Genomic DNA, 21842 nt, shown 5'->3' on the forward strand with positions numbered 1-21842 from the left:
CTCGTAGCACCGTCATCCAACCTCCGTTCATCATGAGCTGCAGCCCGGAGAGGATCTCCTCTTACCGCCGACACTTCCACGGCAGCACTTCGTCCCTGGTGTCGGTCAAAGTGCGGGCGTCCAGTCCGTCTCCCGTCCGCGTGAGCGCCCGCTCCGCCAGCTACAGCATGGCAGCAGGAGGAGGGAGAGCGAGTCGCACCGCCTCCAGCAGCAGCAACCTCCGCAGCAGCAGCAGGCTCCCCATCGTGGTCGCCGTCGGCTCTTCGGGTGCGTTCGGGAAAGGCGCGGCCCCGACGGTCGACCTGGACGCGGCCGTCGCAGAGAACCGCGAGTTCCTGAGCACGCGCAGCGGTGAGCGGCAGGAGATGGTGGTGCTCAACGACCGCCTGGCCGTCTACATCGAGAAGGTCCACTCACTGGAGCAGCACAACACGCTGCTGGAGGCCGACATCGAGGCGCTGCTCAACCGCTACGTCAAGCCCACGGGCATGAGGCGGCTCTACGAGGAGCAACTCAAAGAGCTCCTGAGGATCGCAGAGCAGGCGAGTAGAGATGGCCGCCATGACAAAACAACAAATGATACCTTTATAAAAAATAAAATCAGACCAGTCTGAAGCGGGTGGTGCAACAGCACCCCCTATTGGTACTCTAAACATAGTAACATAGTCACATAGTCCCATAGGGACAAAGCTGTTCCTTGGAGTGGTTGCACCACTCAAAAATGTCTTCAAACTGTTTTCTGAGAAACCTTATGTTTCTGTATTAGTATTAGTGGTGCTCAATATTTCAGGTCAAGGACCCCAAAAATTATGTGTAATTGGCCGCCTGAAAATATGTTGTTCCAGGGACCTCCCCAGAAGCAAAGATTTGAGTTAAAATGTTCACTCTGTAATAATCTATATTCAAAGATTTGAGGCACATTTTCACAATTTTTCAAAAATAGCAGACCTAAAAGTTCATAGCGCGGCAACACGGGTAACACGCCATAAGTCAGAGTGCGGTGGTTACAAGAAAAGTTATTGAGGATAAAAAAACACACACATTGATATTGGGTTGTGGGGATTTGTATTTATCGTGACATTATCCTTTGTCATTATACACTAGTATGGATTGGCTTTTGTTCAGCTGCTAATTCTGCTAACCCTCTGTACTTGAACCCTTATATACTTGAAGCCTCAATACTTGAACCTTCTATAGATCGGCTCAATAGATTGACTATTTTTGGTTCATCCCCCAGAATAGGGATGCTGGGGGTTCAAGTGGTTTTCACAAACGTATAATAATGTTCATTATGATCCCTACAGGCGAGTGTAAAAATGTTCATATGATCCCACAGGCGAGTGTAATAATGTCGACATGCTCCCTACAGGCAAGTGTAATAATGTTGACATGATCCCTACAGGCGAGGGCCCTGCGTGACTTGGCCGTGGCCGCCAAGGAAGCCATGGCCACTCAGCTGGAAGAGATCCGGCGGCAGTACGAGGAGGCCCTGGAGCAGAGGAAGCAGGCGGAGATGGACCTGGTGGCGCTGCGCCCAGACGTGGACCGTGCCACCTCCGCCCGCATCACCCTGGAGAAACAGCTGGAGCAGCTGCAGGTGGAGATGGAGTTCCTCAAGAGCGTACAGAAGGAGGAGATTGAGGAGCTGATGCAGCAGATCTACAACGCTGTTTCCACGTCCCAGAGCTCCTTCGCGCTTCCCGACCTCTCGTCGGCCCTCAAGCAGATCCAGACGCAGTATGAGGACATCGCGGCCAAGAACCTGCAGCAGATGGACGCCTGGTACGGCAACAAGTTCGAGGACATGGGCAACAAGTCGGCGAGGAACGTCGACAAGCTCAGGAGCGCGCGAGAGGAGATGAACAACATGAAGAAGGAAATCCAGAACAAGGAGCAAGAACTGGACGGTCTGCAGTCCAAGAACGACGCCAACGAAGCACTACTCCGCGAGACGCAGGAGAGGCACAGGGCGGAGCTCGAGGCCCTGAAAGCACGGATCGAGGCGCTGCAGGCGGAGCTCAAGTCCACCAAGCACAGGACCGCCAAGCTCCTACACGAATACCAGGAACTCCTGAACATCAAGATGGCGCTGGAGGTCGAGATCATAACGTACAGGAAGCTGATTGAAGGCGAAGACTCGCGGCTCACAGTGAGCCAGCTGTCTCTGGCGGGCAACTCCCTGGGAGTCTCTGTCATCGCCAGAAGCGCCAGAAGCACCACAGTCACCACAGTCACCGCAGGCGGAAGTGTCACGGCAATGAACGGAGAAGGGAGTGTCAATGCAAAGAACGGAGGTGGAAGTGTCGCGGCAATGAGCGGAGAAGGGAGTGTCACAGCAAAGAACGGAGGTGGAAGTGTCGATGCAAAGAATGGAGATGGGAGTGTCGATGCAAAGAACGGAGTCGCGGGCACAGGATCGGACGAGAGCGCCAGCGATGCAAATAGCACCGGCGGCCATGAAGGGAACGGCGTCGGTGTGTCTGTGCCCATAGAGAGCGACCACAGCGCCAGCAACAAGGGCCAAGAAGAAGAAGAAGACGCAAACGGTGCCAGTGCGAACAACAGCAACGGGCTCGGACAGAACGGCGACGAGAGCGGCGCAGTGGAGAAATGCTGCCACTGCAACGGCGTGATGAGGCATGGCTCCGGCGGTCCAGCAGCAGACGGCGAGGCGGTGGAGGTGGTGGAGAGGAAGACGGTACTCATCAGGACCGTCAGGGTGGAGCCAGACGACGCCTTCACCATCAACGATGACATCGTCTAGATATTTCTTAAGGCATGTGTCCACAGCCGCCGCCGCCACGCTAAATTAACGAGGCTGTCCTCGTCCTGTCCTGTTTTTATTTTATTTTTTTATTTTGCTTTGATTAACCTGAATCTTTTAATTACGATATTATCAATCAGTAGGCCTACGTATATAATCTGCTAATAAAATGTTTGTCTGCATCCAGAAACGCTGTGGTCTTCTCCTTATTCCCTCTTCGTGTTATGAACAAAAACAAAACAACGTCTGGCGGAGATGTCTCTGACTAAACATCTGGTTAAACATTAACGATGAAGTACCGTGATTATTATATTTGTTTCCGTTTTGTCATGTTTATGAGGTGACAGTACTTCATTAGACCCCTTGGTGTGGTTGTTATGTCATGTGTTTATGAGGTACAGTACTTCATTAGACCCCTTGGTGTGGTTGTTATCTGTGTTTATGATGTGACAGTACTTCATTAGACCTCTTGGTATGGTTGTTATGTCATGTGTTTATGAGGTGACAGTACTTCATTAGTACTGTCTATTATAATATCTGATGATCATGTTTTAGCAGGCAATAAAGGCTTGTAGGGGGCAAATAAGGGATTATGTGTGGGGGCAAATAAGGGCTTATGTGGCCCTTCAAGACGAACATTTGACAAGTAATGATAATTCTACTATCATAATGAATTATCTTTTAATCTGCCATCAGTCAGTTTTAGTTTCAGACTAATGAGAACATATTGCTTATTGTACTGTCCAATGACATGAAATGAAAGGGACGTACTCCACAAAAAGACCACCCCCAAAGATCGGTGCACGCTACGCGTGCCCACACATGTGCCCTTTTCTGGAGTTTGAGCCCCAGCCCCCTCAGTGCCCTCTGCACGGCCCTGTGTTTTAGGGTGGGAAAACAATCACGGCACTCCATCTTTTAAGATGGTGTTTCTGATAGAGTGTGTCAGTCTGCATGAGATCTTTTTAAACATAAAGATTATTGTTTGGTCGAAACTCAGAAGTGGAGAGTTTGCTAGGCATCTTCCAACATCACACTCTGGTAACTACATCTCCCAGAGTGCACCAGCAAGATTGCTGATCGTTTGGCTGAGCTGGAACACCTGAAAAGGCTGGAGGGAGCATTCAAACAAACTATACACCAGAGACAAGAAGCAAGATCTACTCGGCATGTTCCAAGTCCAAAGACGCCAATGGTCGGTGATATTATTTTGTCTTAATCAGTGATATTTGCAATACTACTTAATGTGTTCTGGCTTTAATGGGCTAATGCATTTAGTATTTAATAACTGCTACAGTTTGGATTGGAGAAGGACCACATTGCAGTATTTCATGTTGTGATTGGAAGCTTTCATTTGTGTTTGAAAAGTCTAAAAGTATAACTTTACAAAATAAGACACTTAGAAATGAATTACTTTAAGAATTTAAAAGACGAACTAAAATGTGAACAATTCATGTTTCCCCGTGTCAAAGGTTTAAATTGCCTAGTTGGAAAAGAGCTGAGCTACAAGCTCAAGGATCAGCTAATTATCTGATTTCTTGTGTTTAGATGGGTCATTTGAAATATTTAATTAAAATGGTTCTTAAAATGACTTTGCTAAATTAGTTTAAAAGTCCATATTAAATATTAATAATAAATTAATGTCTTCCAAAGTCTGAAAATCCGTGTGTGGTTTTAAGGAGTTTCACTACCCACTAACACATCATTTCTCCTAAATTATAAACTATGTTGTTTTTTCTGCTAAATGTGATGTTTCTATCCATGTACATCAGTTCAATGAGTTAAGCTAAAAACTAGATAAAATTGTCACTACCGAAACAATTAGTCACTAATTAATAACATGATTGTTTCGGTAGTGACAACATTGGATGTTTATGCTTCTTAATGTACTTAATTCTGATTTCTATTTCATCATGTGGTCCAAAATACCAAAACAAAATGTAAAAAGTGTGGCAGAGAGAGACTGAGAGTGAGAATGCAGGCAAAGGAGATGTTTGTTGGGCTTCCACATGACCTACCACCGAAGTGATCAGGCAGTTAGTAGTTTAGTAGTAGCTTGAGCAAATGTAAAGCATCTTATGAGTTAATATTTAACAAAATAGTTAAGTGACTATGGCACCGCATTGTAAAAAATAATGCTGGGGTCACAACCGAAATACTGGTTGTTTTGTCTAAAATATTTTAAGATTGGTTAGGTGTGTGTGTGTGTGTGTGTGTGTGTGTGTGTGTGTGTGTGTAATGTCAACTACCAATAATGCTGAAACAAATGTAATCAATTTTATACATTTTACAAATAATATTGCGTTTAGATTTTGATTACTCTCAACAATTCAACATAAAAATAATTGTTAAAATTTCAATTTAAATGTAGTTAATTAGCCTGTCGCTAAGTCCCACCCAAGCCCGTTGTTGGCCAATACCACATTAGCAACGGTTACTATAGGTTAGGAAACTCGGTCAAGCTTGCAATGCTGGTCAAAATGGTTAAGCAGTGTCAATAAATATATTTGACGTACAGCATGTGTGGGTTTGTTTTCTTACCTTATGAGCAATATAGTCCATTCCATGAATTATTTCGCTCCGTTGTGCAGTTTAATAGTAGCCTACATATTAGAAATAAAAATAGGCTCTCGTTGACTTCCATTGTAACAGGGAAACAACTCTCAAACTCACTCTTTTAGAACACTAAGCTGATTATGACCGTTTTATTTTTAATAAAAAATATCAACGTTGTAATGTTTTTGTTTTGACTTCGGTGTTGCCACATTGTGTGAGAGATATAAGCCAACCCACCTCCAAAAACAAGCCAACTCTTAAAGCCAAATCAAGAAAAACAAGCCAAAACAAACACAATAATATGACCATATATAATCCTAATAAAAATACTGTATGCATTTATCATTATAAATACTATGTAGGGCTATATCTATGCTATTTAATGTTTTGGTAATGTATTACAGTACTAATTATTAGCCTTAAGCCAAAAGTAGCGGGAAATAAGCAGACTTGGCAACCCTGTCAAGAAGTTCCTGTTTGCCTACAAAACGATCTGATTGGTCTGAAGTAGCCTCGGACATGATGTTACATACTCTTGTACAGTAGGTGGCGGTATGCACCTCTATGTTGGTTGCGATCTGCCAAAAAACTCAGAGAAGAAGAAGAAGAAGAAGAAGTAGCCTCGGTCCCAGACTTACCATCCAGAACGTTGGATGTAAACAAATGCATTTGATCTCGTCCACTTGTCGCAAACACCATACACAATTTTGGACGTGTTTGAGGGAGATGCATTATGAGAAATGTCTGGGACTGCAGCTGGGTGCATCTCAAACAGCATGGCGACTTGTTTACAAACGAGGAACACCAGAACCGCTTCACTGTATATCTCCAACCAATATAGTTACTTTATAAATCTATCAAAAGACGAAAATAAGATGGCATGAGTTTTCCTAATGTCATAAACTGTCAGAATCAGCTTTTGTTGTGTTCGCTTATGTGCTAACTGACTGATTTTGAGAGCTGTTTCCCCGTTACAATGGAAGTCAATGAGAGCCTATTTTTATAGATACTATTAAACTGCACAACGGAGCGAAATAATTCATGGAATGGACTAATTTGCTCATAAGGTAAGAAAACAAACCCACACATTCTGTACAGCAAATATATGTATGACACTGCTTAACCATTTTGACCAGCATTGCAAGCTTGACCGAGTTTCCTAACCTAGTAACCGTTGCTAATGTGGTATTGGCCAACAACGGGCTTGGGTGGGACTTAGCAACAGGCTAATTGTGGAATGACCTACCTACATTCTTAAAAAATGGTCTGTACAGTGGGTAATTGGAAAAAAAAAGATTCAAAGGTAAAAGTCTATGTTTCGGTAGTGACAAATCTTGGGAGAGGAAAGATATTCCAGTACATTATTAAAATACAATATGATAATTGACTGTGCCTATAGATTTGGTGCAATATGAATATGGTCAGTTTTACCAAAATAGCATACACATTTCACACAATTTCCAACTCTGAATTTGATCCAATTCGGTAGAATGGCCCATATAGACGAGCATATCGGCTAACCAATCCCATACATTCAGTTGTTCGTGAGATGATGTATGATGATTAGAGCTCCCCTCACTTCACATGGGTGTGATTTTTATTATTTAGGCCTATTTTCCATTTATTTGGAGCGCACCATATAGGCTCATGGGAAATTCTTGTTACTTAAAGTTAAACTCATGTCACATTGTGAGTTCCAGGTGTTTCTTTTTTTCCAGTGTACTCATATAACTGAAACTCTAGTGACAACATTTTCAGTGGAAAGGTTTCTCCCCGTGTGGATACGCTGATGTACCTTCAGGTGATCGGTCTGGTTGAAGCTCTTGTGACAGTGTTCGCAGAGGAAAGGCCTCTCTCCGGTGTGGATACGCTGGTGTCTGTGTAGATTAGACAGCATACCGAAACGCTTCTCACAGTATTGACAGCGGAAGGGTTTTTCTCCCGTGTGGATGCGCAGGTGAAGCCTCAGGTCACACGACTGAGTGAAACTCTTTTGACAGTATATGCAGTGGTAGGGTTTCTCCCCCGTGTGGATAAGCAGGTGAACTCTCAGGTGATCGGTCTGATTGAAGCTCTTGTGACAGCGTTCGCAGTGCAAAGGCCTCTCTCCGGAGTGGATACGCTGGTGTCTGACATGGCTAGTCAGCGTACAGAAGCTCTTGCCACAGCGTTGACAGTGGAAGGGTTTTTCTCCCGTGTGGATGCGCAGGTGAACTTTCAGCTCACTCAACTGAGTAAAAGTCTTGCCACAGTGTTCACACTGGAAGGGTTTTTCTCCCGTGTGGATACGCACGTGACGCTTCAGGTCGCCCAACCTGAAACTCTTGCCACAGTGTTCACAGATGTGGACTTTCCTTCCTGTGTAAGACATTGGGGGGAAAAGAGTGTAGATCTGTTGGGGCTGTCCTTTTTCCTCTGTCTCTCTCACTGTCTGCCCTGGGTGGGTGCTGGTCTATGGTCTCGGACCATTTGGTGTGGTTAGGGCTTTAGATTAGATATGTTTATTTTTGTATTTAGTTTTTACTTTTAACTTTTTTCATTTTCAGACAAATGCACCCACTCTCTGTACATACGCATGTATGTCTTTCTGTAATGCAAGTAAACTGTATGTCTGTAACGTGCGTGTCGAATTTGATGTCAGAGAACCACCGACATCAAATTTGACACGCACGTTCCACACCATCACAGGAGGTGCGGCGCCCGGGTCCTCGAGTCGGTTGATTACTTCACGTCAGTCCACTTTATTTCCACATCCAGTTTGCACTCTTCAGACATTCTCCACAAACTCCACACATCTCTTCTTGTCGATGGCGTAGGTCTTTCCCGCTGGAAGCTTCCGGAAGAATAAGCTGTTGCCTCTGCTAATGCTGCTCTGTGCGTCTAAATCCCTCCAGCAGTCCACCCAGGTGGGATACACAGAGGCGTAGGGAGGCAGACCTCCTGCCAGCCCGCAGTTGTTGACAGCCATCAGATTTGACACCAACTCGAAGGGATACGTGAGCATCCTGGCAAAAATTCCCGTCACGGCCTGGGTCTGGATCGCTACCGTGCGACCCGTAGAGTCATCGAGGGCGTAGGTGTTGACCAGGTGAGCCAGCAGGTTGCAGATCCACAGGGACAAGGCGTCGCCCAGCAGACTAGGAATCAAACCGGCAAAGAAGCCCTGGATTCCTTCCTCTCTGTAGACCGTTCGGATGGAACCGAACGCTCCGCTGTATTTGGTTTCTCGTCCTATGAACTGCACCATACACCTCAACGTGATCACCTGGAAGGGGTACGCGACGACGGCGGCGCAGGAACGAGCGATCATCTCTTTGGTCGTCTCGTTGACCACGTGGAGCAGGGATCCGTCCTCTGGCCTCTGATCCCCCGTTACGTTAAGGTCTCCTTCTTCGCATCTCCGCAGGACTCCGCCGTGGACGATGATGCCGATGGTCCCGGCGCACAGCCTGGGAGCCAGTCCGTTGAACAGGCCCGCTCTACCGTCCACCTTGACGATGTGCTTGGCGTAGGCGAACGGTCCCGGTAGCTGGTACTCCCATCTGCCGAACATGCTCCTGCCCAGGGACGGGGGCAGGGGCTCGTATCCGACCTGCATCAGGACCTTGGTGTACATGAAGGGGTGAGAGAGCACGGCCAGGCCGGAGGCCAGCAGCACCTGTCCACACGTGTCCTCCATTTCGCGCAGTGTCTCTGTCACAGGCGCCGACCTAAGCTGGTCGATTGATCTCAAAGCTTCTGTCCTTAGATGAACTCGAGAGGTGACGGCCAGCCTAGATATAGTGCTTGGCTATGGATGCTCATGACATCTCACTGATAAGTCAGCTATATATCCGTCCACATATCCAGTTCTATATTATAGCATGATGTCAGCACTAGATGTCAAGTATGGAGTTTGTGTTGTCACACTTAGATGAGCAAACTTTATTCTAGTATTAATCATCTGTTTCATTTTCAGACGAACGCACCGACTCTCTGTACAGTACGTGTGTATTAATGTATGCATGTATGTGATCCACGTAACTCGAGAACCACCGACATCATATTCGACACATGTGTTCCACACCATCACAGGAAGTGCAGTGCCCGGGCCTTGAGGCGATTGAAAGCCCACGTTTGTTGAGGGTATACAGGTTGTTTGTTTTTCCTTAAACAAACATTAAAAACGTTTAATGTTTAATGTTTGTTTTGTCACACACAAACATTAAAAACGCCATTGACAATGGACAGAATCTGTTTGTTTTGTCACTAACACAGACATTCAATGCCATTAACAATGAACAGAGTTTAATGTTTGATTGTCACTAACAAACATTAAATGCCATTAACAATGAACAGAGTTTAATGTTTGTTTTGACCATGTTTGTTTTGTCCTCGATGTTGTAAGATGATAAGAGCGCCCCTCACTTCACATAGGTGTGATTATTGAGGGCCTATATACAGGTTTAATGTTTGTTTAGGTAGTTTTAAAAACACCATTGACAAAGAGAAATTAATGTTTGTTTAGTCACTAACACAAACATTAAATCCCATTAACAATAAAGAGAAGTTTTGACACCGTTGGTTTTACATCACCATTACATCACCTAAACAACATGAGTTAGACTTTAATATCCCTCACTTCAAACGGGTGGGAATGTTTCGATATTGTGAGCGTTATAGGGGACAATTCATTTTGTGTGCCAGAGAATTAGTCGCCCAACAAGCTCTCTCATGACGTGTGGAGTGGAGGACGTGGCACATGGCAAGCTTGTAGGCCTTCTTCCGTTGCTTCATTCTACAGTCTGCGTGTGCTGCTGTCTCTTTGACGCACTGAAACTCACGTCACATTGTTCGCCTGTAAGGATTTTGAAGTATTTTTGTACAATTACAATCGTGTAATTGTATACACGGAGCGAACAGGCGAGAGTCAGGTACATGTAATGTATAAGATAGGATACGGCGGTGGGCAATTATGGCACTACGACTACTATGTTGTGAACAGTGCACCACTTCTGAACACATGATGTTCTAGTTCTAAATGGTCTCAAAAGGAAACTCAAGGCAGCAATAATCAGAATGGAAATTATATTAAATTAGGTTCTTATTCAGTTTGATTTTTTTTATTTAAATTTTACCGTTATTAATTTGGTTTGTGTGTTTGTTCGGAAACATGGATCATGCTGTAGGCCTACTGTATTTTATGATTTGTGTTCTACAATAAATTAACTTGAGCAATTTAATGGGGATTTAATGTTTGTGTTAGTGACTAAACAAACATTAATTTCTCTTTGTCAATGGTGTTTTTAAAACAAACATTTACCTAAACAAACATTAAACCTGTATAGGCCCTCAAGAATCACACCTATGTGAAGTGAGGGGCGCTCTTATCATCTTACAACATCGAGGACAAAACAAACATGGTCAAAACAAACATTAAACTCTGTTCATTGTTAATGGAATTTAATGTTTGTTAGTGACAATCAAACATTAAACTCTGTTCATTGTTAATGGCATTGAATGTTTGTGTTAGTGACAAAACAAACAGATTCTGTCCATTGTCAAAGGCGTTTTTAATGTTTGTGTGTGACAAAACAAACATTAAACATTAAACGTTTTTAATGTTTGTTTAAGGAAAAACAAACGACCTGTACCCTCAACAAACGTGGGCTGTCAATCGACTCAAGGCCCGGGCACTGCACTTCCTGTGATGGTGTGGAACACATGTGTCGAATATGATGTCGGTGGTTCTCGAGTTACGTGGATCACATACATGCATACATTAATACACACGTACTGTACAGAGAGTCGGTGCATTCGTCTGAAAATGAAACAGATGATTAATACTAGAATAAAGTTTTCTCATCTAAGTGTGACATCACAAACTCCATATTTGGGCATGGTCGATCTAGAGCTCCATATGGAGTCTGTAGAGACATCTAGTGCTGACATCATGCTATAATATAGAACTCGATATGTGGACGGATATATAGCTGACTTATCAGTGAGATGTCATGAGCATCCATAGCCAAGCACTATATATGTAGGCTGGCCGTCACCTCTCAAGTTCATCTAAGGACAGAAGCTTTGAGATCAATCGACCAGCTTAGGTCGGCGCCTGTGACAGAGACACTGCGCGAAATGGAGGACACGTGTGGACAGGTGCTGCTGGCCTCCGGCCTGGCCGTGCTCTCTCACCCCTTCATGTACACCAAGGTCCTGATGCAGGTCGGATACGAGCCCCTGCCCCCGTCCTTGGGCAGGAGCATGTTCGGCAGATGGGAGTACCAGCTACCGGGACCGTTCGCCTACGCCAAGCACATCGTCAAGGTGGACGGTAAAGCGGGCCTGTTCAACGGACTGGCTCCCAGGCTGTGCGCCGGGACCATCGGCATCATCGTCCACGGCGGAGTCCTGCGGAGATGCGAAGAAGGAGACCTTAACGTAACGGGGGATCAGAGGCCAGAGGACGGATCCCTGCTCCACGTGGTCAACGACACGACCAAAGAGACGATCGCTCGTTCCTGCGCCGCCGTCGTCGCGTACCCCTTCCAGGTGATCACGTTGAGGTGTATGGTCCAGTTCATAGGACGAGAAACCAAATACAGCGGAGCGTTCGGTTCCATCCGAACGGTCTACAGAGAGGAAGGAATCCAGGGCTTCTTTGCCGGTTTGATTCCTCATCTGCTGGGCGACGCCTTGTCCCTGTGGATCTGCAACCTGCTGGCTCACCTGGTCAACACCTACACCTACGATGACTTTATGGATTGCACGGTAGCGTTCAAGACCCATTTCGTGGCGGGAATCTTTGCCGGCATGCTCACGTATCCCTTCGAGTTGGTGTCAAATCTGATGGCTGTCAACAACTGCGGGCTGGCAGGAGGTCTGCCTCCCTACGCCTCTGTGTATCCCACCTGGGTGGACTGCTGGAGGGATTTAAACGCACAGAGCAGCATTAGCAGAGGCAACAGCTTATTCTTCCGGAAGCTTCCAGCGGGAAAGACCTACGCCATCGACAAGAAGAGATGTGTGGAGTTTAACGTGGATTAAACACTGAAAACATACGGTAACTCAGGCAACTCGCGAATTGCAGGGAAAGTGTTCTACAATAAATTAACTTGAGCAACTCGTGAGTAGTCAAAGTGTTAAGTAAAACAATTGAGTGCTTTTCCCACAACTGATGACGGGGATTAGAGACACTTTAAAAAAGAACGAGCCACTTTGGAGACGTTGTATCTGTGTCGTCCTCTCAGGAAGCAGGCAGTTTGGGTTGGAGATAAAAAGGTAGCGAGAGTGAAAGCCGACAGGATACTGAGCTAAAGGAAGAAAACAGATGAAAGATGTTAACAATGAAGTGCTTGTCATCACGGCTGTGTTAAAATAGAACAACGCTTTGTCTGCCCAGCGCTTCTAAGGAGAGAGAGAGAGAGAGAGAGAGAGAGAGAGAGAGAGAGAGAGAGGATCACGACCCCACATTGCACCAAACTTTCCTTATATCCATAAACACGTACAGTCTCTGTGTCCTGTGATCCCAAAATCATTATTTATCAAAAAACTTTAGTGGTTTATGACAAGATATTGAGTTATTATAATGATGACTTACATACGTTTATTTTATTTTATTAAGGATCCCCATTAGTCTACTCAATTAGGCAAATCAATCACAATACAAATCATAAAATACAGTACAGCATGATCCATGTTTCCGAACAAACACACAAACCAAATTAATAACGGTAAAATTTAAATAAAAAAAATCAAACTGAATAAGAACCTAATTTAATATAATTTCCATTCTGATTATTGCTGCCTTGAGTTTCCTTTTGAGACCATTTAGAACTAGAACATCATGTGTTCAGAAGTGGTGCACTGTTCACAACATGGTAGTAGTAGTGCCATAATTGCCCACCCCCGTATCCTATCTTATACATTACATGTACCTGACTCTCGCCTGTTCGCTCCGTGTATACAATTACACGATTGTAATTGTACAAAAATACTTCAAAATCCTTACAGGCGAACAAAGAGCGTCAAAGAGACAGCAGCACACGCAGACTGTAGAATGAAGCGACGGAAGAAGGCCTATACAAGCTTGCCATGCGCCACGTCCTCCACTCCACACGTCATGAGAGAGCTTGTTGGGCGACTAATTCTCTGGCACACGAAATGAATCGTCCCCTATAACGCTCACAATATCGAAACATTCCCACCCGTTTGAAGTGAGGGATATTAAAGTCTAACTCATGTTGTTTAGGCTTTCACTCTCGCTACCTTTTTATCTCCAACCCAAACTGCCTGCTTCCTGAGAGGACGACACAGATACAACGTCTCCAAAGTGGCTCGTTCTTTTTAAAAGTGTCTCTAATCCCCGTCATCAGTTGTGGGAAAAGCACTCAATTGTTTAACTTAACACTTTGACTACTCACGAGTTGCTCAAGTTAATTTATTGTAGAACACTTTCCCTGCAATTCGCGAGTTGCCTGAGTTATGTTTTCAGTGTTTAATCCACGTTTTTAATCAGTTTTAAGTCATACAGGCAATCCACCGGTCAGAATGGGATATATGAGACGCGTTTTGATGACGTCATCACAAAAAGGTCAGTCGCTCCGGCGTGCAAAGGGATTAACTTTTTCGCTGCTATCTACGTCTATAAACGTAGCTATAGGCTATCGGTACCTAAAGGTGCTAATTACGCGTATATTCGTAGACATCAGTATACTATATGAAGGCAATCTTAGCCAATCAGTGTAGAATCTGAGAAATTCAGCAGTCTCGTCTTGATCACATGACTAACATAAACAATGTGTTTTGCAGAAATCTGCCTCATGGTGGCGTGGGTGATGTGGAGGGATGCAGGGAAAACGTTTGTCCATGGCCTCTAGGGAGTGCGCATACAAAGTTGTACACAGATTGATGCAGGTATAGGTAAAAACAGGAATTGCCCTGTTATAGTGCCACCGTGAGGCTGATTTGGAAAACAAATAGTGGCATGTCGTCCTCGGAAAATGCATACTGTGTTTGTGGTTTGTGGCATTTTGTTCGAAACGGACCAATCGTGAGCTTTGGAAGCCAATCTTAGCCAATCAGGATGGATTGAAGATGGGAAATGGTGCAGATCCGTGTTGATCACATGATTATGGAGATAGTGAATACCGAATTGCGTGTTGTATGGATAAAATGTGTACGAGTAAACTACAGAAAAGTTTTTTGCCTAAATCGGGCTCATGGTGGTGCTATAACAGGCAGTTATATCTGGGGCAGAGGTTCATCGCTCATCCAGGGAGTGTGTGTGCACAGTTTTGCATGGATCGGGCCAACTGTGACGGAGATTAGCTGGTAACGGACGGACAGGCGGACGGACACACGGACGAAGTGCAAAACATAATAGATTATATAATTATCTCCATTATAATTCACCTATAGCTAAGACCCAGCCTCTCCCACTTAGACACTCCCACTTGGACACTTTCCAGCCAGGCTCATTAATTCCAATGTAAATATCATCTCTTCCAAATGCCAAGGCCTGCCATATGCACTGGAAAATTGACATTTATTTTTTAAAACAATGTTTTATCATATAGAAAAACTATTGGTGGAGAGGTTTGTCTAACCCATGTTATATGCTTAGCTGTGATTGGACAATAGCAGTTTGGGGAGGGGCTTAGCTATAGGTCAATTGGTCCTCACTAATACTCATTAGTAAAATATATCATAATTATCTTCATATTGGTCATGTGAGAGTCTAAAATTAAACCAAGTCCATTTGGTTTCATTTCAAACAGTTAAAGATCCAATAAGGGTCCATATGGTTACCAACTAACTCTCCCATTATTTAGCTTGGGGACCGCCCGGAACGCCCTCGAGGACCACTAGTTGGTCCCCGGACCACTGGTTGAGCAGCGCTGTCCTATAAAGTGACTAGGACTGGATATCAACATCCGTGTATTAATGGAAGAGTCCACGTCAGGCTTTGCTTTTCACCTCGCCTTTTCCACAACCATCCTCTAAGAACATTATGAACGATACAGCGCACACACACGCGTGCACACACGCACGCATACACACATATGCACGCACACGCACACGCGCACACACACACACATGCATGCACGCGCACACACGTGTGCGCACGCACGCACGCACACGTATGCGCACACACACAGACACATGCACGCACGCATGCGCGTGCACACACACACACACACACACACACACATGCACGCACGCACACGCATATCTGCCACTGGTTAGATAACACACAAGACGGCACTGGCCAAGGTCATGGATGTCACTCAGAGTAACTAAGTACATTTACTTATACCTAACTTATGATTACAATTTTGAGGTATTTGTACTTTACATGCAGCATTTCCGATTTCGAGTACTTTTACTTCTACTCCACTACATCTCCCGATGACAAAATTGTTTTATTTATATTTTTTCAAACCGGTACCGATATATCGACCGCGTCCTGCTTCTCAAGACCGATACCGATACAAACAAGTAATGTGAACTAGTAACTATACTGTTAAATGCATGTGCTTAGGGCAGCTATACTGCAGTACACACGCACACATGCATGCACGCACGCACGTACGCACGCACGCACGCACGCACACACACACACACACACACACACACACACACACACACACACCCTGCAGGGGAGAGAACGGGAGGACGGGGGTCTCTTGTTACAGCTACGGTGGTGAATGGGGGGGTCGGGAGGGGGGGGGGGGGGTCCGCTGCAAGCCACGCATGCACTTTAATTTATCCCAGGAGGAGTACCATCTTAAACAACCAGCTGCCTTGTATGTGTTTTATGAATATGACTGCATGTGATGCAAGCTGCATGTCACTTTATTAGTGTACTAAGAACAACTGGCCAGTGTATGTTATGGGTGTTGAGGGCGCATGCACGCATCCGCCTGGGTGACAGCAGACTGCTGGGCGAGCGCTGGCGCTTTGGCATGGGGGGGGGGGGGGTCTATGTAAATGAACCCCAACCAATGGTTATTTGATATTTGCCTACTTTAATTGTTCTTCTTATTGATTGCTGGCTGTTTTATTTACTTCATAATATTACAGGTTGTTTTCCCTCTATATACACTTTGAGAACTTAGTGTGTGTGGTTTACAAAAGATCCAGTAGGTGGCACAGTTGGCCCACCTTTTTGCTGTGTATTCGTCCACGTATAGTATCATTGTGGGAATCTCGCGTGAGTTCTAAAAATCCAAGATGGCGTTAGCAGTCCAAACAGCTAGACGTTGTCACAAATAAATATGCTTTATTTCCCTTTTAACACCCCTTGGAAGGTGGAATGAGGTCTGTATAAGAACATTTCATAGTGCCAAGAGTTGTGTGTTTGCTTAGTTAAAAAGAGCGTTTTTTATTGCCCTAATCAATGTAAACACTATTGTCATGTGACTGCAACACATGGCTATAGATTTTTTCGTTTTCAAAGGCTAATTTTAATTTGTCTAATGATGTTTAGTGTTTATGGTCCTCACATAGCTAAGCTTACTTGCATTGTTTTAATAAGTATATCTTTGCTTATTGTTTTGCTTATATTGGCTTATTTTATGTTGATGGTGATGCATATTCTTTGTGTTTTATGCTTTTTCTAGTTTTCACGGTGCCACACCAAAAATAAAGAGCATCTGTATATATCTCTACTGTCTCACTATCAAACTCCATACCAAGCCCAGGGGGCAGTTACAGTCTAATCAACATATGGAATGAATTCTGCACGGCATTCCCTTTTTCCATTGATCTTCAATAATCTGCACCCATCGGCTATACAGAAACTATCAACTTGACTCCCTGAGTAGAGCGCGCCTTCACCTATAGCGGTTTTGTTGTTATGAATTATGCACTGGCCATACAGTATATGGAGCATGTCTTGAGTGGACATGCAGGGTTTGATGAGGTCAGATCAACATATGGAATGTGAGAAAAGGTCAGCTCCACATATGGAAATCTAAGGGTTTGAGGTCAGATGTCGAGTTGGTGGCCGGCTCCATTATGCAGATCTAGGTGATGATCCAGTCTTCTCTATGTATGGCTAATATCCAGGGTTAGATGAGGTCAGTGTCGTGATCTTCATATATATGGGGATGGCCATGTATGGTGGCGTGACGAGACGTGATGTCACGAGGCGTGACCATATATGGAGGTGTTTATGTCACGAGGCGTGACCATATATGGAGGTGTGATGTCACGAGGCGTGACCATATATGGATGTGTGATGTCACGAGGCGTGACCATGTATGGAGGTGTGATGTCACAAGGCATGACCATACATGGAGGTGTGGGGTGACTAAAAAGCTGATGGACGGACAGACGGACGGCAGGTTTTCATAGTAAATGCGTCCATAGGTCGATTATTATTATTATTGTTATTATATTAATATTAATATTATGTTTTCGGGAACATTCTGCCAGTTTGGGCAGTTCTGTGCTATTCTGCAATATGGTAGAGGGCCGTGAGGATCCCTCAGGAACTGAAGCTCACAATCATTCGCCAAAAGACCTTTGACCTTGATGAAAAATAATGATCGATCGATTTTTTTAAAATATATATATAATGTCATACTGTATACTTATATAGCTCACTGTGTATCATTTCAGTCATCAATGTTTATAGATAGAACGCTTGTGGAGTGGCCACACGCATTCTATCTATGTAACTTATTACATATTCTATTGCACCGGTTGCCACATTTCTTCTTCTCGGGCCGTCTTCAAAAGTCCCATGAATCATTGACAAAGCTGTTCTGGTGGGGGTGGGGTGGGGGGGGGGTGGCACTCACACAGACTGTCCTCAAACACACAAACCATCTGTCCTGCCCTCGCACGTGAATGATTTATCCATCGATGAGTAAATGATTCATGCATTGATGATTAACCCATTTAGGGCTGAGACCTGCAAGATTCTAAAGAATTCTTCTAAATCCTAAATGTTTTCTGAAAAACCTCATGTTTCTATGTCAGTGCTGTATTTGGCCACGGAGCCCCCATCTGGAAATATGTAGTTCCATGGACTTACTGCAGTCATGACCTGAAGTCAGCTTGCGTGGTACCTGGCCTTACTGCAGTCATGCAAGTGTTATATAATTTATCCATCAATGACATGCCTGCTGCATACGAGATGACAACAATCCTGGAGGTCATATACCTCTCAGTCTCCAAACGCACGCAACGCACTTGAGCTGATGCAGCAAAAAAAAAAAAAAATGAAACTAAAAACATGTTGTTTTAGCCTATAGGATACTTGGACCTGGGTGACAAATCCACACACTACAAACTTCACTCTTTTCTCACATTCCTCTCACCACCTGAAACACCACCGCCGAGAATAGGTTGGGATGAATGTTCGTCCCCAAAAATAGGCCGTCTACAAGCTCGCAACACGTGTTGTGAGCTTGTAGATCTGCTATTTTCACTACTTCTTAATTCGTTATGAAATGTCTTAGATTCACGTGTTTGTTTTAAAAAGTATACCCTTCTTTTACATCTTTTATTAAACAAACACAAAAAAAACATTTTTGAAAAATACATACATAATTTTGTTTAGGAAAGGAAATTGGATTTTTTTACTCGAAACTTGACCCATGGAAATTGGTCTGCGACCCACAATCGGGTCCCGATTGCCCCACTGTTTGGGAAACAGTTCACTATGTCAGTGGTTCTCAACCTTTTCAGGCAATGACCCCCAATTTGTTTGACTCTGTTCCACAGATAAATATTGTGAAAATAGCAGATCTACAGGCTCTGTAGAGCTGTAGAGCTCTACAGCTGTAGAGCCTGTAGATTGGCTATTTTATTTTTCTTATATTATTTGGCAATTTTGCCAATGTTTTTTTAGCATACCGGTAGTTTGTTGATTACTTTTGATACAGTAAACTGATACTTTTCTTTGAGGGTCTTACAAGTCCTTAAATTATCACTTCACTGTCATCTGGAGGACCCCCCCCCAAAAGCATTCAGGGACCCACAGGTTGAGAACCCCTGCACTAAGTCATACGGAGGTGGAAGCAGCAATAAAACAATAGGGAACATACAAAAGGAATGCAAACAAATAATGATCATGTTAACACAAACAACTTGGGCTAAAAAGACGAGGCGTTGGTGAAAGAAAAAAAGTGCTTACCTTGGGATCATCGGAGTATCTCCGAACATTCTGAGCCGCTCCTGCACTTTGAGCTGCACCACTCATGTTTTCAGCACCACGGACAGCTCCGCTTGTTTCAGCACCGCGGACAGCTCCGCTTGTTTCAGCACCGCGGACAGCTCCGTTTGTTTCAGCACCGCGGACAGCTCCGTTTGTTTCAGCACCGCGGACAGCTCCGCTTGTTTTCAGGACCGCGGACAGCTCCGTTTGTTTCAGCACCGCGGACAGCTCCGCTTGTCTTCAGCACCGCGGACAGCTCCGTTTGTTTCAGCACCGCAGATAGCTCCGCTTATTCTCAGCTCGGCTCTGTTTGTTTCAGCACCACGGACAGCTCCGTTTGTTTCAGGCACAGCTCCGCTCCGCTTATCTTCAGCACCGCGGACAGCTCCGTTTGTTTCAGCACCGCAGATAGCTCCGCTTATTCTCAGCTCAGCTCTGCTTGTTTTTAGCACCGTGGACAGCTCTGCTTGTTTTTAGTACCGTGGACAGCTCTGCTTGTTTTTAGCACCGTGGACAGCTCTGCTTGTTTTTAGTACCGTGGACAGCTCTGCTTGTTTTTAGCACCGTGGACAGCTCTGCTTGTTTTTAGTACCGTGGACAGCTCTGCTTGTTTTTAGCACCGTGGACAGCTCTGCTTGTTTTCAGACTGGACAGCTCTGCTTGTCTTCAGCACAGGACAGCTCTGCTTGTCTTCAGCACAGGACAGCTCTGCTTGTCTTCAGCACAGGACAGCTCTGCCTCCCTTATGATGATGATGAAGATGAAAGAACTTTAGTAGAGTGTCGTGTTTGACGCTCACACATGCATGCAGGTTTGTTGTGTTCTGCTGCTTGTGCTGCGAGGCTGTCTGTCCGTCCGTCCATCTGTCCGCCTGCCCGCAACCCAGAGTCACAGAATAGTCTGTGTTTCCTGTATGTTGATGTTTTTCAGTATTTACGATAGAGGGCGCTCTTGGCCAACCTGTGAGTGATCTTATAGGACTTCCAGAGAAGAACAACACCTGGGAGGAAAACAAATCCAACCCCGTCCAATCTACTCTTAATGGATTTATTAAAAATAAAAAAAACTCTGTTTTTAGTTTTTTCTTTTTTGTTGGCAAGAACAAGCTATATTCAACTGCAAATAAGAACGGAGCGTCGCAGTGATACTTTTTTCTCAGAGCGTGTCGACCAGTGTGGAGCGAAATATTCTGTGGGTCTTGAATAGTGATGGAGCTCGAAACCCGATACTAACCCCCCCGATAACACGTTTAATTATGAGTACCTATATCAATAAGCTTTGGGCTTATCCAGTACCCGGTATCAATAAGCTCTGGCCTTATCAAGCCTCATGTCATCGAGCATAGCGGCCCATGACGTCATGTTTTAACAATCAAGACAAGAGACGATCAAGAAATAAATGCTTCATCTGTCTCTCAGCTAAGGAGGTCCCTGCTTCATCTGTCTCTCAGCTAAGTGGCCCCTGCTTCATTTGACTCTCATGCTTCATCTGTCTCTCAGCTAAGGGGGTCCCTGCTTCATCTGACTCTCAGCTAAGTGGTCCCTGCTTCATCTGTCTCTCAGCTAAGGGGGTCCCTGCTTCATCTGTCTCTCAGCTAAGGGGGTCCCTGCTTCATCTGACTCTCAGCTAAGTGGTCCCTGCTTCATCTGTCTCTCAGCTAAGGGGGTCCCTGCTTCATCTGACTCTCAGCTAAGGGGGTCCCTGCTTCATCTGACTCTCAGCTAAGGGAGTCCCTGCTTCATCTGTCTCTCAGCTAAGGGGGTCCCTGCTTCATCTGTCTCTCAGCTAAGGGGTCCCTGCTTCATCTGACTCTCAGCTAAGGGGGTGCCTGCTTTATCTGTCTCTCAGCTAAGGGGGTCCCTGCTTCATCTGTCTCTCAGCTAAGGGGGTCCCTGCTTCATCTGTCTCTCAGCTAAGGGGGTCCCTGCTTCATCTGTCTCTCAGCTAAGGGGGTCCCTGCTTCATCTGACTCTCAGCTAAGTGGTCCCTGCTTCATCTGTCTCTCAGCTAAGGGGGTCCCTGCTTCATCTGACTCTCAGCTAAGGGGGTCCCTGCTTCATCTGACTCTCAGCTAAGGGGGTCCCTGCTTCATCTGTCTCTCAGCTAAGGGGGTCCCTGCTTCATCTGTCTCTCAGCTAAGGGGTCCCTGCTTCATCTGACTCTCAGCTAAGGGGGTGCCTGCTTTATCTGTCTCTCAGCTAAGGGGGTCCCTGCTTCATCTGTCTCTCAGCTAAGGGGGTCCCTGCTTCATCTGTCTCTCAGCTAAGGGGTCCCTGCTTCATCTGACTCTCAGCTAAGGGGGTCCCTGCTTCATCTGAACACACACAACGACACTTTGATCTGTCTGGAGGTCGTGGGGGTCGTAGGTCG

General features: G+C 45.1%; 3 protein-coding genes across 3 annotated transcripts; 2 read left to right on the forward strand and 1 right to left on the reverse strand.

The window, feature by feature from the left end:
- Window positions 1-32: 32 nt before the first annotated feature.
- On the forward strand, window positions 33-2764 carry LOC308330943 (desmin-like; the record flags this gene model as incomplete). Its single annotated transcript, XM_080786010.1, has 2 exons — window positions 33-542; window positions 1403-2764. The coding sequence occupies 2 exons, from the start codon at window positions 33-35 to the stop codon at window positions 2762-2764; spliced, it is 1872 nt and encodes a 623-aa protein (XP_080642136.1).
- A 5323-nt stretch (window positions 2765-8087) lies between these two features.
- On the reverse strand, window positions 8088-8999 carry LOC308330944 (mitochondrial carrier homolog 2-like; the record flags this gene model as incomplete). Its single annotated transcript, XM_080786011.1, has 1 exon — window positions 8088-8999. One exon carries the CDS (start codon window positions 8997-8999, stop codon window positions 8088-8090), a length of 912 nt encoding a protein of 303 aa, XP_080642137.1.
- Window positions 9000-11440: 2441 nt separating this feature from the next.
- Window positions 11441-12349, forward strand: LOC308330945 (mitochondrial carrier homolog 2-like; the record flags this gene model as incomplete). Its single annotated transcript, XM_080786012.1, has 1 exon — window positions 11441-12349. The coding sequence occupies one exon, from the start codon at window positions 11441-11443 to the stop codon at window positions 12347-12349; it is 909 nt and encodes a 302-aa protein (XP_080642138.1).
- Between the last annotated feature and the right edge of the window lie 9493 nt (window positions 12350-21842).

Source organism: Protomyctophum bolini (genome assembly GCF_963924005.1).
Source record: "Protomyctophum bolini genome assembly, chromosome: 16".
Lineage (NCBI taxonomy): Eukaryota > Metazoa > Chordata > Actinopteri > Myctophiformes > Myctophidae > Protomyctophum > Protomyctophum bolini.